Consider the following 16,994-nt stretch of genomic DNA (forward strand, 5'->3'; position numbering starts at 1 on the left):
TCTACCACTTGAGCCTCAGCACCCCTTCTGGCTTTTTTTATATATGTGGTACCGAGGAATCGAACCCGGGTCTTCATGCATGCTAGGCAAGCCCTTTAACCACTAGGCCAAACTCCCAGCCTCAAGAAAGGAAATTTTACCTACAGGATTCTCACAGATACGCGTGTGAAATTGTACCCTCATTAGTGTAATCCTTTGGCAAGACTAATGGTCACGTGCTGAAGCTTAAGTTCATAAGTGAATGAATGAATCTTTTCCAGCCTGCCCAGCTCACTGCCCAGGTCCTGGCATATGAGAAGCCATTGGAGAGTTTCTGAATGAACAGAGTTATGAAGACACGTCTCTTAATTATAATGATGTTGATGGGGTTGGAGGTGTCACTCAATTGGTAGAGCACTAGCCAGTGAGTAAAAGTGTCAGGTACTGAGTTCAAGTCCCCCTATCAGGCAAACAATAAACAAATAAATAAATAAATAAAATGGAAAGAAAGAAAGCCAGGTATCAGAGGCTCATTCCTGAAATTCTAGCTACTCGGGAGGCTGAGATCTGAGGATTGTAGTTCAAAGCCAGCCTGGGCAGGAAACTCCTTGAGACTCTTCTCTCCGATGAACTACCAGAAAACGAAGTGGTGCTGTGGCTTCAGTGGTAGAGTGATAGCTTTGAGTTCCAGAGCTCAGGGACTGTGCCCAGGCTCAGAGTTCAAGCCCCACAACCTAAAAAAAGAATGAAAAAAAGAAAGACAGAAAATAACTTCTGATGTCACATTAAAGTCTGCAACTGCCCAGTTCCAGAGACAATGGCCCAAGCTATGTGTCCTTTCCACTACCTCCTCATTCATTTACACTATTGAGTCTCCCCACCTGTGAAGATGCTAGGGTTACCATGGTGATTATGTTTTATACCCAGCCAGAGGATCCCACTGTTCTTTCTCCTTTTCTTTCATTCTTTTTAATTCTAGGGCTTGAACTCAGGGCCCAGGCATTATCCTTGGGCTTTGTCAAGGCTAGCGTTCTACCTCTTGAGCCATAGCACTACTTCTGGCTTTTTCTGTGTATGTGGTACTGAGGAATTGAACCCAGGGCTTTGTGTATGCTATAGGCTCTACCACTAGGCCAAACTCCTGGCCCCAGCTTTTTCTTTTCTTTTTTTCTTTGAGCTGGTTTCAGGCTCAAACTAAGGAACTTGTACTCTCTCTCTCGGCTTTTTTTTTTTTTGTGGGTCATGGGGCTTGAACTCAGTCTGGGTGCCATCCCTGAGCTCTTCACCTCAAGGCTACCACCCTAACCCTGGGCCTGGGTGTTGTCCCTGAGCTCTTGTTCAAGGCTACCATCCTACCCTTGAGCCAAGCCTCATTTCCCATTTACCAGTGTTTAATTGGAGGTAAGAGTCTCAGGTTCTTTTGTGCCTGGGCTGGCTTTGAACCTTGATCCTCAGATCTCAGCCTCCCGAGTAGGATTATAGGTGTGAGCTACCTTACCCAGCCTCCCTAGGCTTTTTTTTTTGTTGTTGTTGTTGTTGTTCAAATCTGATGCTCTACCACTTGAGCCATGGGAGCCTTTTGCCAGTTAATTGGAGATTAGAGGCTTACAGGTTTTTGTTTTGTTTTCTGCCTGGACTGGATGGAACCATGATCTTCAGATCTCAGATGACTAGCTAGGATTGTGGACTAGAGCCATCAGTGCCTGTATTCCTCTTTTTCTTTTTCTCTCTTTCTCTCTCCCTCCTCCTCCTTTCATTCTTTCTTTTTTTGTCCGGGTTAAACTTTAGAGGGGTTACAGTTACTTTTGTCAGGTAGTGGGTACATTACACTTTGAACATTGATACCCCTCTTATGATTTTCTCCCACTTTCCTTCCCTCATCCCCTCTCAATCATTTTTACTTTTTTTTTTTTTTTGCCAGTCCTGGGCTTGAGCTCTGGGCCTGAGCACTGTCCTTGAGCTTTCTCAAGGGTAGAGCTCTACCACTGGAGCCTCAGCACCATTTTCTGGCTTTTTTCTATGTATGTGGTACCGAGGAATCGAACCCGGGTCTTCGTGCATGTTAGGCAAGCACTTTAACCACTAGGCCAAACTCCCGGTCTCATTTTTACTTTTAAATATAGTATACTTTAGAGTCATGCAGAAATGGAAGAACAAAACATGATCAAATGCAGCAGTAGTATTCGCTAGATACCATGTTGAAAAGGAACTATACAACTTGTGGGTGGGGACAGGAGGGGAAAACTTCGAAAGAGTCAGGGGGAGACACTGTCCAAAAATAAATGTATCCATGGATGGTGCTGGTAACTCACTCCTGCAATCCCAGCTACTGAAGAGGCTGAGATTTAAGGATCAGGGTTTAAAGCCAGCCCTGGCAGGTAAATCCGTGATACTTTTTATCTCCAATGAACCAGCAAAAAGCCAGAAGTGGGGTTCCGTGGTTCAAGTGGTAGAGTGCAAGCTCAGGAACAGTGCCAGAGGCCTTGAATTTAAGGCCCAGAACTAGCAAAAAAAAAAAAAAAAAAGAAAAAGAAAAAGAAAAAAGAAAAAAAATAAGAAAATAAAAAATAAATAAGAGAAAGAAAAAAATAATAAATAAGAGAAAGAAATAATAAGAGAAAGAAAAAAAATATGTTTCATGGAGTTTATTCTTGGGATTCCAAGATGCCAACCTCCTGAGCAGCTGCGATGACAGGCGTGAGCTATCCTTTCCATAACGAGGTGAAAAGGTTTCCTCCACTGCGGGACTCGAACCCTGATCCTCTCTACTGTCCAGCGCTCACTTTATTCTGCCCTCAACTCCCAGACACCGTCCAAATCGGGGAACTAAGGGAAACGCGAGACGCGGAATCGACTAAGTTTGTCCTCCTCGCGCCGCCTTCGTCCGCCCGGGTTTTCAAGGGGCGTCCTCCCGGAGGCTCCGCCCCCTGGCGCTGGCCGCGTCGGTTCCCAGGCTCCGCCCCCGAGCGCGTGGTACGTCCTTCCGGAGGCTCCGCCCCCGACGTCCGTGCGTGAGTCCGGCCCCCGCGCGCCGAATCCGGAGCGGCCCGCGAGCTCTCACCGGCTTCCCCTCAGCCTCCGCCAGCGCGCCGCCATCGCCGCGATGCTGGGCGCCGCTCTCCGCCGTTGCGCCTTCGCCGCCGCCGTCCGGGCGGGTCCCCGAGGCCTGCAGCAATCGGCCCCGACCCTCAGCCCCGCCGCCGGTAAGCCCCACGGCTGCGGCCGCCCGCGTCCGCGTGTCCTTGCGGTGACCTGGGCCCCCGCCGCCACTCGAGGGCAGGCTCCCCCCGCGGCCTAGGCCGGGCCCCGCGCGCCAGCGGCCGAGCCCGGCCGCCGCCGCCGCCGCCCCGACTGCTTCCCGGGGTCGGCCCGGGCCCTCGCCGGCCTCGCAGCGGGTCCCCGTCGGGGGCGCAGAGAGCGGGGTGCGGCGAACCCCCGGGGTTCCTGGGGCCTGGCGGTGACCCGGGCCGACCCCGCCGCCCGCTGACCCGGAGCGGCCCGGGCCCCGGCGCTCGGCCCCCGGCGAAGGTGACATTGACCCTGGGGCGCGGCGCCCTTCCCGCCCCGAGGACACCCGTGTCCGGTGAGCGGCCGGATCCCGGCGCAGGGAACAGTTGAGCCGCGTTCCGAGCCCCCCCTCCCGCGCTCAGAACCGACGGCGGCCAGGGGCTGCGGCACTGAGCGGCACCCACCCGGAGTCCGGGGGGGCTCCTTCGCTTGGAAGGTCCTTTATTATTTTTTTTTTCATCACCATCTTGGAAGAAGTGATTTGGTTGCCGGTGTATGAAATCTGGCAGTTTTGCCTTTCTGTCTTTGTGTGTGTGCTGGGAGATTTCGGGTCCCAGACAATATATTTTATCGGTCTTTTTCTTTTTCTTTTTTCTTTTTTTTATCTTATTTTGGTACTAGGGATCGAACCCAGGACGTTGCACTTGCTATTGCAAGGCAAGCGCTTTGCCATTGAATGAACCACATCTCAGCCCTGTTTTATTTGTTTGATGCTGGAGGAAAGGGTCTAGCCTAGGGTCTCGTGCATACCAGGTAACATCTTTAACCACTGAGCTACACTCCGACCCCCTAGTGCTGTACTTTCTCTAGTTTTTCTCTTCTTTTTTCTTTTGAGCTTGAACTCAGCTTCTGGGTTCTGGTACATCCAGCCCTCTCTCTCCACTCCCCCCCCCCCCTCCCCACCAGGCTGATGCTCTAGAGCTTGCAGGTCCCCTCCACCCACCCAGCCTCCCTTTTTTTTTGTTTTTTTTCTTGGTACTAGACTTGGCCTGGGCACTGTCCCTTTGTTTTTCTTCCCCTCGAGGCTAGCGCTTTGCCACTTGAACCGCACCTCCACTTCCGACTTTTCTGAGGTTAACTGGAGATTAGAGTCTGGATCTTTCATGCCCGTGCTGGCTTTGAATTGAGATTTCAGGTCCCAGCTTCCTGTGTAGCTAGGATTATAGTCTTGAGCAACTGCGCCCAGCTAGAACTGTACTTTCAATTACAGTAGTTGCCCTTGAATGCTAGTCCATGATTATGGTGTAAAATATGAATGTAGGTCTTATGGCCTACGTTGAGACCCACTGAAACATTTTAATTCATTAAATACACCAAAAAACGGTGTTTTTTCACTTTTTGAACCTAAAGGATACTTTTAATTCAGTTTGGACCTAGGTGTTCTAGAACAATAGGGTTGGAATAGGCTTAGAGAGCATAGGAATTCTTGTTTTAGAAGAAATTGAAGCCCGCCTTGAGACTAACTTTTTAATTAGTGATGAAAATGTTTTCTGTTTCTTAGCTATAGTTGGTATCCTTGGCTCACTCTGCTGTTTTTCAGATTTTGTCATATATTTTTGCCAGTACTGGAGCTTGAACTGACCTTGAGGTCAATTAGCCCTCTATCACTTGAGCCACAGCACCACTTCTGGCTTTTTCTGTGTGTTACTGAGGAATCTAATCCAGGGCTTCGTTCATGCTAGGCAAGCACTCTTCCATTAGGGCATGCTCCTTAACATGTTGTTTTTTTCTTTTTTTCTTTTTGGCCAGTCCTGGGCTTGAGCTCAGGGCCTGAGCACTGTGTTTGGATTTTCTTAAGGCTAGAGCTCTACCACTTGAGCCTCAGCACCACTCCGGCTTTTTTCTATGTATGTGGTACTGAGGAATCGAACCCGGGCCTTTGTGCATGCTAGGCAAGCACTCTACCATTAGGCCAAACTCCCAGCCAAAATGTTTGTTTGTTTGTTTGTTTTTTGCCAGTCCTGGGCTTTGGCTCAGGGCCTGAGCACTGTCCTTGGACTTTCTCAAGGCTAGAGCTCTACCACTTGAGCCTCAGCACCACTTCCAGCTTTTTTCTATGTATGTGGTACCGAGGAATCGAACCCGGGTCTTCTTGCATGCTAGGCAAGCACTTTAACCACTAGGCCAACCTCCCGGCCTGTTTGTTTTTTTTTTAAGATGACATTTTGGGATTTTGTTTTTGCCTCTTATAAATTTCCTACACACACACACACGCACACTTCTTTTTTACTATTTATTATTTGACTGGTTGTGAGGCTTGAACCACAAAGTCTGGATAGCTGTTCCTGAGCGTTTGTGTTCAAGGCTAGTGCTCTGCCACTTTTGAGCCACAGTGCCACTTCCCTCTACATTTTAAATTCAGGTTTTGGAAATGGTAGAGGTTTTTGGCAAACCATGCACTAAGTACATTAGTTCCTTGTTGGATTATCTCCTTGGTATTCTGTTCACCCTCCTGAGTGTAATTCTTAAACCAATGGCTTTATTTTAGGTGTTTGTCTTTTGTGTTTGCCACTAGGCGGCAGTAGTGCTGGCTGCTTGGTATACGTGTGGTTCTTGGCATGTTACTTCACGTCTCAGCTGCCGCTTGTGTAAAGTCAGAATAATTGGGGGTAGTTGTGAAGCTAAATGTGGTGATGTAACTCCTACAGTTTTGCCTGCAGAACTGCTTAATACACCTCTGCTTTGTTAAAGGATGAAATTGAATCTGTTAGGTGCCTCCTAAGGGTTAGGGGACATTGACCATAACATCATAAAGTATTTACACATAGCTTTAAGGATACATAGTGTATTTCATCCTCTGTGCAGCATAGTTGGCTGAAGTGCTGCTGAGTGTCTAAACTACATATATTTGTTTTATTTATTACTGTACATGTCAGTTTTGAATTTTCCGCTGCTATGGATGGAACCCAGGGCCCTGTGTACTCTAGGCAAGCACTGTACCATTGAACCACATCCCTAGCCCATTCATTTTTAGATATCACTAGTAGAGATTTGTGCCACATGATAAGGACCAGTATGAGACTAGGTTTACTCAATTGAAAGTCAGAGTAAAGAGCCAGTATGGAGCTACACATCTGTAGTACCAGCTATTGCAAGACAAGGTGGGAGGTAGCCTAGGTAGGCAAATTAGCCAAACCCTATCTCAAAAACAAATATGCAAAGTAGAGAACAAAAAAGACTGAGTATGCCTCAAGTATAGTGTTTTGTTGGAGGCCCTGGGTTCATTTCCTGGCATGGGCCAGGAGTTTGGCTTAGTGGCAGAGTGCTTGCCTAGCACGCACAAACACCCAGGTTCGATTCCTGGGTACCACAAACTTGAGCTGTGGCTCAAGTGGCAGATCTCTAGTCTTGAAGAAAAAGCCCAAGGACAGTGCTCAGGCCTTGAGTTCAAGCCCCAGGACTGACAAAAAGAAAGGAAGGATGGAAGGCAGGCAGGCAGGCAGACAAAGAAAGAAAGAAAGAAAGAAAAAGAAAGAAAGAAAGGAAAAGTTAGGCATGGGCTGAGAGTATGACCTAATGGTAGAGTGCTTGCATACCATGCACAAAGCCCTACATTCAATTCCTCAGTACCACATATACAGAAAAGGCGGGAAGTGATGGTGTGGCTCAAGTGGTAGAAGCCCAAGGACAGTGGCCAGGCCCTGAGTTCATGCCGGAGGATTGGAAAAAACAGAAAAAAGGAAAGCTAGGCGTGGTAAGCATCTATCATCTTAGCACTAGGGAAGCTGAGACAAGATCTTCCTTCAAAGCCAGTAGTTTTAACTCCTTGCTTGCCACATACACAGAAAAGGCCGGAAGTGGTGCTGTGGCTCAAGTGGTACAGCTTAAACAGGACCTGGAACTTGAGCCACAACACCACTTTTGGTTTTTGAGTGGTTACTTGGAGATAAGAGTCTCAGAGGGACTTTTCTGCACAGGCTGACTTCAAACTTAGACCCTCACATGTCAGACTGCAAAATTCATTTCTTTCCTTTCCCTCTCCTCTCTCCTCTCCTCTCCTCTCCTCTCCCCTCCCCTCCCCTGGTTGGACTTTATCAAGGCTAGAGCTCTACCACTTGAGCCTCAGCACCACTTCTGGCTTTTTTCTATGTATGTGGTACAGAGGAATCGCACCTAGGTCTTTGTGCATGCTAAGTAAGCACTCTACCACTAGGCCAAACACCAGCCATGCAAAGTTCATTTCTTGAATGAGACTGTGGTCAAATGAATGTAGAGGATTTAGTGGGATTACTGTGGGGGGAGTCTGAAGTAACAAATCCAGGAAAAGGTTAAGTCTCCAGCTTGGAACATAATGACATATTGATTTCCCAGTTAAGTGCTGAATAGATACAATGTTTCAAACTAATCATTAAGTTCTTCAGTCAACCTGTAAAGCCTATAGCCTTACCTGGGATGATAGGAGGAACTTTTCTCCCTTTATACAACATAGCCAGCTTCTCAAACCTCCCCTTTCCCCCCCAATATCTTAAGGTTGTATCAAAGCAAAGTAATTCTTCTTAATTTGTTGTTTGCTGTTGGTCTTGGAGCTTGAACTCTGGGCCTGGGCATTGTCTATGAGCTCTTCAGCTCAAGGCTACAACCCCTTGAGCCACAGCACCACTTCCAATTTTCAAGTGGTTAATTGGAGATAAGAGTCACATTCTTTGGTGCCAGGCTGGCTTTGAATGGTGATCCTCAGATCTCAGCCTCCTGAGTAGCTAGGATTACAGGCTTGAGCCACCACATCTGGCTTTAATTTGCCTTTTGAGTGTGGCAATTAGGTGAGAAAGTTATACTTGAGATGGTAGGGGGCCAAGAATTTGACTTAGAGGTAGACTGCTTGCCTAGCACTCTATCCGGTTCAATTTCTCGGTAACACATACATAGAAAAAGCTGGAAGTGGTGTTGGGGTTCAAGTGGTAGAGCTCTATCCTTGAGAAAGCCCAAGGGCAGTGCTCAGCCCCTGAGTTCAAGCCAGGACTGGGGGGGAGGGGGATGTTGGAAGGGATATCAGGATTCGAGAAGTAATGCACCCACCACCTGACGAACCTAACTATACATTACCCTGACAATAAAATACAATTAAAAAAGACAGAGAGATGGTGGGGATACCTGTATCACTTCCTCTAAACAAAATGTTGAGGGCATGGATTTGTATAAAAGTACATAGTACACATATGGAATTATCTACTCCCTGTAGTATTGATGTATACTAATAAAAACATGTATATGGGGGCTGGGAGTTTGGCCTAGTGGTTAAAGTGCTTGCCTAGCATGCATGAAGACCCGGGTTCGATTCCTCGGTACCACATACATAGAAAAAAGCCAGAAATGGTGCTGAGGCTCAAGTGGTAGAGCTCTAGCCTTGAGAAAGTCCAAGGACAGTGCTCAGGCCCTGAGCTCAAGCCCAGGACTGGCAAAAAAAAAAAAAAACACATGTATATGGGAGAAAGGAGCTAAGAGAATATATCCTACTGTAGCAATTGCTGGAGTTAGGTTTTTTTTTTGTTTTTTTGGTGCCAGTCTGGGGTTTTAACTCAGGGCCTAGACATTGTCCCTGAACCCCTTTTGCTCAAGGCTAGTGCCCACCACTTGAGCAACAATTTCACTTTTGGCTTTTTTGGTAATTTAGTGGAGACAAGTCTCATGGACCTTTTTGCCCAGGCCGACTTTTTGCCAGGCAGATTCTCAGAGAACTCAGCCTCCTGAGTACCTAGGATTACATGTGTGAGTTACTGTTGTCCAGTTTAGGAGTATCATTTCATTCATGGAAGAGGTTGTGTGTATATTCCCAGTGCATGGGCTTCCATGCCAGACAGTGAGCAAACTGGGTAGAAGAAAGGGTAAAGCTTGGAGGTAGAGCACTTGACTAGCATCCTTAAGGCCCTGGAGAAAGGACTTTGAGAAGGAAGGAAGTATCCTTGTATTTTTCTTAAGTAAATAGTCAGGATAGTAATAGTCAGTGGAATTATGGGGTTGTGGTAGTTATGTGTTTAACTTGATAACAAGCTGTTTACTGTCTTCCAGAGTAGCTGAATAATCATTTATTTGTTTATTTATTTTTCCAGTCTTGGGCTTGATCTCAGGGCCTGAGCACTGTCCTTGGACTTTCTCAAAGTTAGAGCTCTACCACTTGGGCCCCAGCACCATTTCTGGCTTTTTTCTTTGTATGTGGTACTGAGGAATCAAACCCGGGTCTTTGTGCATGCTAGGCAAGCACTCTACCACTAGGCCAAACTCCTGGCCAGTTGTATAATTTTACCTGATAGTTTATGAAAAGATGACAGATTCTTGACATTAGTGGAGTAGATGGTTATGGCATCCTATGTTCTTGATATATCAGTGTATTAGTCTTGTAAGCTCATTAAATATCGACATAGTTTTAATTACTTGATTATATTGAAGTGGAAGCATATCCATTTCACTGTTCTTACCCCTTCCCCATTTATTTATTTATTTGTTTGTTTGTTTGTTTATGCCAGTCCTAGGGTTTCAACTCAGGGTCTGGGCACTGTCCTTGACACTTTGCTCAAGGCTAGCACTCTATCACTTGAGCCACATCACTATTTTGAGCTTTTTCTGTCTATGTGGTACTAAGGAATCAAACCCAGAACTTTGTGCATGCTAGGCGAGCACTCTACCACTAGGCCATACTCCCAGCCCCCAATCTTTTTGTGAGTGGTTTATTGGAAGTAAGAGTCTCATGGAGTTTCCTGCCCAGGCTGGTTTTGAACCCCATCCGTCAGATCTCAGCTTCCCAAGCGCTAGGATTATAGGAATGAGCCACCAGCCCCCTGTCACTTCAACATATTTATGCACACATTTTACTTTATTCTGGGCCTCCATCATGGAGATGGGCTATGTCTCTGGGGCAGATATGTGGCTATAAGTTTAATCACCAATTTAGGTGAGAATCCTTTCATTTGCTCTAATAGTGACAATCCATTTCCTGAACTGGCTCCTCTTCTCTGCTTCTCCTCCATTCTTCTTCCTGCCCACTGTTACATTAGAGATAAAGAAGATCCTCCTAGTATTTACATTTGAGTGTCCCTAGAATTGTAGTATTTGAGGCGGCCAGGAGTTTGGCCTAGTGGTAGAGTGCTTGCCTAGCATGCACGAAGACCCGGGTTTAATTCCTCGGTTCCAGATACATAGAACAAGCTGGAAGTGGTACTGAGGCTCCAGTGGTAGAGCTCTAGCCTTGAGAAAGTTCAAGGACAGTGCTCAGGCCCTGAGTTCAAGCCCAGGACTGGCAAAAAAAAAAAAAAAAAAAAAAAAAGAACTATAGTATTTTGAGAGTTTTCTGGTAGGGCGGGCACACACACACACACACACACACACACACACAGAGATACAGATACAGCTATATCTATATCTATCTGTCTATTTCTAAAGGGTGGGGGGAGGAGACAATCCTTAAAAAAATAGAGCTGCAAGCAGCCGGGAGTGCTCGCCTGGCATGCTCAAAGCCCTGGCTTAGATTCCTTGGTACCAACATACACAGAAAAAGCCAAAGTGGTGCTGTGGCTCAAGTGGAAGAAGAGTGCTAACCTTGAGAAAGTTCAAGGGCAGTGCCCAGGTCCTGAGGAAGCCCCAGGACTGGCAAAACATTAGAGCTGCTAGTGACGCACTGATGGCTCACATCTGTGATCCTAGCTACTCAGGAGGCTGAGATCTGAGGATCACAGTTGGAAGCCAACCTGGGCAGAAAAACCCTCGTGGGACTTTTATCTTCAGTTAACCATTCAACAACTGAAAGTGGAGCTGTGGCTCAAGGTGGCAGAGAGCTAGCCTTGAGCAAAAGAGCTCAGATACAGTGCCCAGGCTCTTCATTCAAGCCCCAAAACAGACCAAAAAGAAAAATAGAGTTACTGTACTCAGTACTCTCTGGTTATGACAGGAGGACTATACATTTGGGGCCAGCTTGGGCTACACAATGAAGCCCTGTATCAAAAAATAGCTAAAGCAGGGCACAGTGGCTCACGCTTATAATCCTAGCTACTCAGGAGGCTGAGATCTGAGGATCATAATTCAAAGCCAACCTGGGCACTGAAGTCCATGAGACTCTTATATCCAATTAACCACCAGAAAATGGGAAGTGGCACTGTGGTCCAAGCCTTGAGCTGAAGAGCTCAGAGTTCAAGTCCCACAATTGACCAAAAAAAAAGAAAAAAAAGCTAAAAACATTAGACAATATATGGCAAGGACTAGCTTTATTTTTTTATTTTTCTTCTCATTACTGAGATTTGAATCCAGCCTTGGGCTTCTTTAGTATGTGTCTACTACTTGAGCCATTCCACCAGTCCTCAAGACTGTTTCATGCACTGAAGTCATTACTTGCTTTCCCTGTAGCTATCCAGTCAGCTCGCTGCTATTCCCATGGGTCACATGAGACGGATGAGGAGTTCGATGCTCGCTGGGTGACATACTTCAACAAGCCAGACATAGATGCATGGGAGCTGCGTAAAGGTGAGTGGGACATGGGCATCCTTGTCTGTTTTGATAATATGAACCGTTTTCACTCCTTTGTTGAAAGCATCTACTTTCAAAGCATGTATAATGTAAACAGCTTCTGTAGTGTTTCACTAAAGAAAGAATTATTTTGCCATTCCTGGGCCTTGAACTCAGGCCTTAGCCCTGTCTTTGGACACTTTTTGCTCAGGGCTAGTGCTCTGCTACTTGAGCCACAGCGCCACTTCTGGCTTTTTTTTTGTATGTGTTACCAAAGAATTGAACCCCAGGCTTTGTTCATGTTAGGTGAATACTCCACCACTAGGCCACTCTCCCAGCCCCTAAAGTAGGATCTATCCATCCATCTATTTATTTATTTATTTTTGTTGGTCATGGGGCTTGTAATCTGGGCCTGGGTGCTATCTCTGAGCTCTTCAGCTCAAGGCTACCACTCTATACCCCTTGAGCTACAGTGCCATTTCTGGTTTTCTAGTGGTTAATTGGAGATAAGACTCTCACAGACTTTAGTGCCTGGGCTGACTTTGAACCACAATCCTCAGATCTCAGCCTCCTGAGTAGCTTGGATTACAGGCATGAGCCACCGCTGCCCAGTTTATTTTTATTCTTCATCATGCTTTGCCCTGTACTTGCATGTTTCTTTAACAAGAACAAGTGGGTGGCATTGTTCTCTCAGACTTAAGAATTTCATGTCTGGTTCTGTGGCTTTATACGAGACTATGTTCACTTGTGTCCTTTGTTTAAATGTCAGACAACAAGGAAAGCAATAAACATAACTACTTTGAGGCTTCTCTGCAGGAATGTAATGATTTTATTGTGCAGTAGCCAGGGAATTTGTTACTGAATAATCTTTAGAAGAAGTAATAAATTAGTAGCAGTTCTGAATTCCCATTAAGAGAGTCTAGTGGATGTGTTGCTTTGTGCAGACACGAAAATAATGATGCCTATCATTTTCCGGTTGAATGTTTATAAGTCTATATGCTTGCATTTCTCTGTAATGTCTCTTTAATATGCTCATTTGAGCTTCATTAGCTCTCTTTCCTTAAGCATTTCTGTCTGCTTTTCAATTGCTTTCCCATAGAATCTGTTTTAAAGCATTCAAAATAGTACTTCATGTTAAGAGTTTCAAGTTACTCTCATGTTTGAGAAGAAATTCACTCATTATTATGAAAACAGAGCTTTCATTGATGGAGAGTTTTTCCTTTCGCCTGTGAGTTATTTATTATATGATTCTAGTAATATACTGTGGAAGATCCCTTAATGCTCTTACCATCTAGAATGTGTTAACATTAGTTTCTCATTTTATAGATTTCATAGAGAATAGAGGCCCAGATACAGTTACATGCCCATAACACAATAGAATGCTTCAAGGTAGGCTATTCTTTTTTTTCTTTTTTTTTTTTTTTTTTGCCAGTCCTGGGCTTGAGCTCAGGGCCTGAGCACTGTCCTTGGACTTTCTCAAGGCTAGAGCTCTACCACTTGAGCCTCAGCACCACTTCCGGCTTTTTTCTATGTATGTGGTACCAAGGAATCGAACCCGGGTCTTCATGCATGCTAGGCAAGCACTTTAACCACTAGGCCAAACTCCCTGCCCTCAAGGTAGGCTATTCTAAGTTGACTTGGCCCTTCTATTTAATTGACAGGGATGAACACGCTTGTTGGCTATGATCTGGTTCCAGAACCCAAAATCATCGATGCTGCTTTGCGGGCGTGCAGACGGTTAAATGATTTTGCTAGTGCCGTTCGCATCCTAGAGATGGTTAAGGTCAGTGAAATGACAATGGTAAGGCGGTTCTAGAACTGGGTACTCTGTCGATAAGGTATCAGTGTATTGTATAATTGAATTTGTTTAACCCAAAATTTGGATTTTTAAATAATGAACATTAGTTGTACAAACTATTCAGGAGGCTGAGATCTGAGGATCATGGTTCAAAACCAGCCTAGGCAGGAAAGTCCACGGGACTCTTTATCTTCAGTTAACCACCAAAAAGCTGGAAGCTGTGGCTCAAGTGGTAAGGTGCTATCCTTGAGCAAAAAAAAAAAAAAAAAGGTCATGAACAGGTCCAAGAACCAGCATATACACAAAAGTGGTATGCTTGAGTGTGTAGTCCAAACTACTCCTCAGGTGTGATCTCAGGAGCCTATTTCAGAGCCTGCCCAGGCAACTCCTCATGACTCTTAGCTCCCATTAACTGACAAGAAGCTGGAAGGAGAGGCAGAGCTCAAATGGTAGAAACTTGGGTGTTCAGGCACCGGTATATTAACATTAAAAATAATAATAAATTCAATTGCCTAGCATTTCTATTTGAGAATTTATCTGAAGGAGATACAGACATGGGAAAGCTTAACTGCAAAGGGTATTTATTTCTCTTTGGCTGCTTGTGGTATGACATGAATGTTAGTGGTTTCAGAACGGGGTTTTTCTATCCAACTCAGTACTGTGGAACTGAGTGTTGGATGGAGTATTTGTCCCTGGATAGTCATGTCCTCCCAGTCTTTCTCTATAAAAGGTAAGGTAATTAAGGGGTCTGTAGGCGATCAGTCCATTCAGCACTGGTAGTTGATTCAGTTAGGGTCTTAAATTGGAAGCAAATTAAACAATTTTCCCTGTGTTAATTTAATTTTTCTTGTTGCCTGCTAGGCACATTTAATTACATTTACAAAATTCTGTCATCACCACCTTTTGTTCCACTCCTTCCAGACTTGTCTTTGCTACTTTTATTTATTTATTTTTGCTTTTATTTTTTATGATATTGGAGATTGAACTGAAGGCCACAAGCATGTTAGAGAAACACTCTCATACTTGGGCCATTGCCCACAATTCTTTTGTTTGCATTAATTTTTGAAATAGGGTCTTCTTTCCCCAGCTCATATTATCTTTAAACATACCTAGCATAGAACCTGTGTTTAGCTTGCTACTATCCTCTATGTATGATTTAAAAATTCCCTTTGTTACCAGAAACAGCTTTTCAAGAAAGTTAACTGTGACTGTTCTCTTTGCCAACAGGACAAAGCAGGACCTCATAAGGATATCTACCCCTATGTCATCCAGGAACTTAGACCAACTTTAGATGAACTGGGAATCTCCACGCCCGAGGAACTAGGCCTTGACAAGGTGTAAACCGGCACAGGTAAGGAGCTCGTCATTCCTGCAAGAGCAGATTGGGGATTGACACTGCATTTGGCACCTATAGAGCACTGATGTGACCAGAGATGGTGGTCGTGAGCATAGACATTTAGAGCAGCACAGTGACAAGTTGTAGGAACTGACATTGTTTGTGGTTTCAGGCTGATATCATTCATTCCTTTTTCCCTGATGTAAGGCACCATGATGACTTAAATGTGTCCATGTGAACTCAAGCATAAAGTAGCACAGATGACATCACAAGTGCATTCATGCACCTGCATTTTCAGATGAGATCATTCTGCCATATCTCATTTGTAAATTGGTTGGGTTCCCCCCCCCTCCCCAAGCAAACAGTACTCTAGCATAGTTACTTTAGAACCCTCTGTGTGCCCTTAGAGGCAGAGTTCGTGTCTATTAGAACTATATAGACAGGTCCATACAAACCATTCTTTTTTTTTTTTTGACCAGTGCTTGAACTCTGGACTTGGCCTCTGTTTCTGAGTTCCTTTTTGCTTAATGCTAGTGCTCTACAACTTGATCAACAGTGCCACTTCTAGCTTTTTCTGTGATTAATTGGAGATAAGAGCCTCAATGACTCTCCTGCCCAGGCTGGGTTTGAACCATGATCCTCAAATCACAGCCTCTTTTTTTTTTTTTTTTGCCAGTCCTGGGCTTGAGCTCAGGGCCTGAGCACTGTCCTTGGACTTTCTCAAGGCTAGAGCTCTACCACTTGAACCTCAGCACCACTTCCGGCTTTTTTCTATGTATGTGGTACCGAGGAATCGAACCCGGGTCTTCGTGCATGCTAGGCAAGCACTTTAACCACTAGGCCAAACTCCCGGCCCAAATCACAGCCTCTTGAGTAAGAAAAACCCAGGGGCAAGCGCTGGTGGCTTAGCACTGTAATCCTATTTTTTTTTTTTTTTTTTTTTGCCAGTTTTCGGGCTTGAACTCAGGGCCTAGGCACTGTCCCTGAGTTCTTTAGCTCAAGGCTACCGCCCTACCCTTAAGCCCCACTTCCCATTTTCTAGAGGTTAATTGTAATCCTAGCTTCTCAGGAGGTTGATATCTGAGTATCATGGTTCAAACTAGCCCCAGCAGGAAAGTCCATGAGATTCTCTTAGCCCCCCCCCTCAAGGATGGTGGTCTGTTACATGAGCCACAGCTCTAGTTCTGGCTTTCTGCTGGGTAATTGGAGCTAAGAGTCTCATGGACTTCCCTGCTGGGACTGGCTTTGAATGGTTATACTCAGATCTCAACCTCCTGAGTAGCTAGGATTACAAGAGTGAGCCACTGGTGCCTGATTTAATTGTCATTTTAAGTAGGATTGCTACCCATTACCACTGCTGCTGCAGCTGTTGCTGCTTTTATTCATTTTTTCTTGTGTTGGGGCTTCCACTCAGGGCCTGGGTACTGTCCCTGAGCTTCTTTTGCTCAAAGTTGGCACTCTACCACTTGAGCCACAGATCCTCTTCTGGCTGTTTCTGTGTATCTGATCCTAAGGAATGGAACCCAGGGCTCCATGCATGCTAGGCAAGCACTCAGCCACTAAGCTACCTTCCCAGCCCCTGCTACCTATTATTAATCCTTTCTTTTGTGTTTTGTTTTACAGATGGTCTTCTCATAAACTTATTGGAACTGCTACTTGATTGTCAACAGTCACCTGGAAATGCTGATGATAACATATTACCTTATTTGAACACATTTTCCTTTATTGAGTATCAAACCATGTAATGGCAACTTGGACTTTAATAAAGGGGAAATGAGTTTGAACTGAAACAAGCTTTCATTTGTCTGCCTTGAAAAGCAGAAGATGTGGTACTCTGGGGGCATTGCTTCCTGTTCCTTTGTTTTCCTGCAGCATGCTTGCTGCTGTGAGAGCTGCTATGATGCTGGAGCACGTGAGATGTGAAGGCTGCTGCCCCAGTGTAGTGTTCTGCCTGCTAAACGAGCTGAAGGCTAAAATGTCACTTTAGCTTTCTGGTTGCTTTAAGTGGCAGGGCTATCAGGCACCTGGGTTAAGAATAGATTAATTTTCAAAGCAGGCAAAGTAAGTTTCAAAGTAATCACTGAAAAATGCCTCCAGTAGTTGAGCACATTCCCAGCTGGTATATACTTTAAGCATAAAGTTATAGTAATATTTGAATAAATA

The 16,994-nt window shown here is 45.2% G+C and overlaps 1 protein-coding gene across 1 annotated transcript; it reads left to right on the forward strand.

Annotated features, from left to right (window-relative positions):
• Window positions 1-3,002: 3,002 nt before the first annotated feature.
• On the forward strand, window positions 3,003-16,624 carry Cox5a (cytochrome c oxidase subunit 5A). Its single transcript, XM_090321489.1, has 5 exons — window positions 3,003-3,182; window positions 11,599-11,715; window positions 13,359-13,480; window positions 14,723-14,846; window positions 16,455-16,624. Exons 1-4 carry the CDS (start codon window positions 3,083-3,085, stop codon window positions 14,834-14,836), a joined length of 453 nt encoding a protein of 150 aa, XP_090177615.1. The 5' UTR covers window positions 3,003-3,082; the 3' UTR covers window positions 14,837-14,846; window positions 16,455-16,624.
• Window positions 16,625-16,994: the final 370 nt, after the last annotated feature.

The sequence above is a fragment of the Megascapheus bottae genome, chromosome 30 (assembly GCF_031878675.1).
Source record: "Megascapheus bottae isolate mThoBot1 chromosome 30, mThoBot2.hap1, whole genome shotgun sequence".
Lineage (NCBI taxonomy): Eukaryota > Metazoa > Chordata > Mammalia > Rodentia > Geomyidae > Megascapheus > Megascapheus bottae.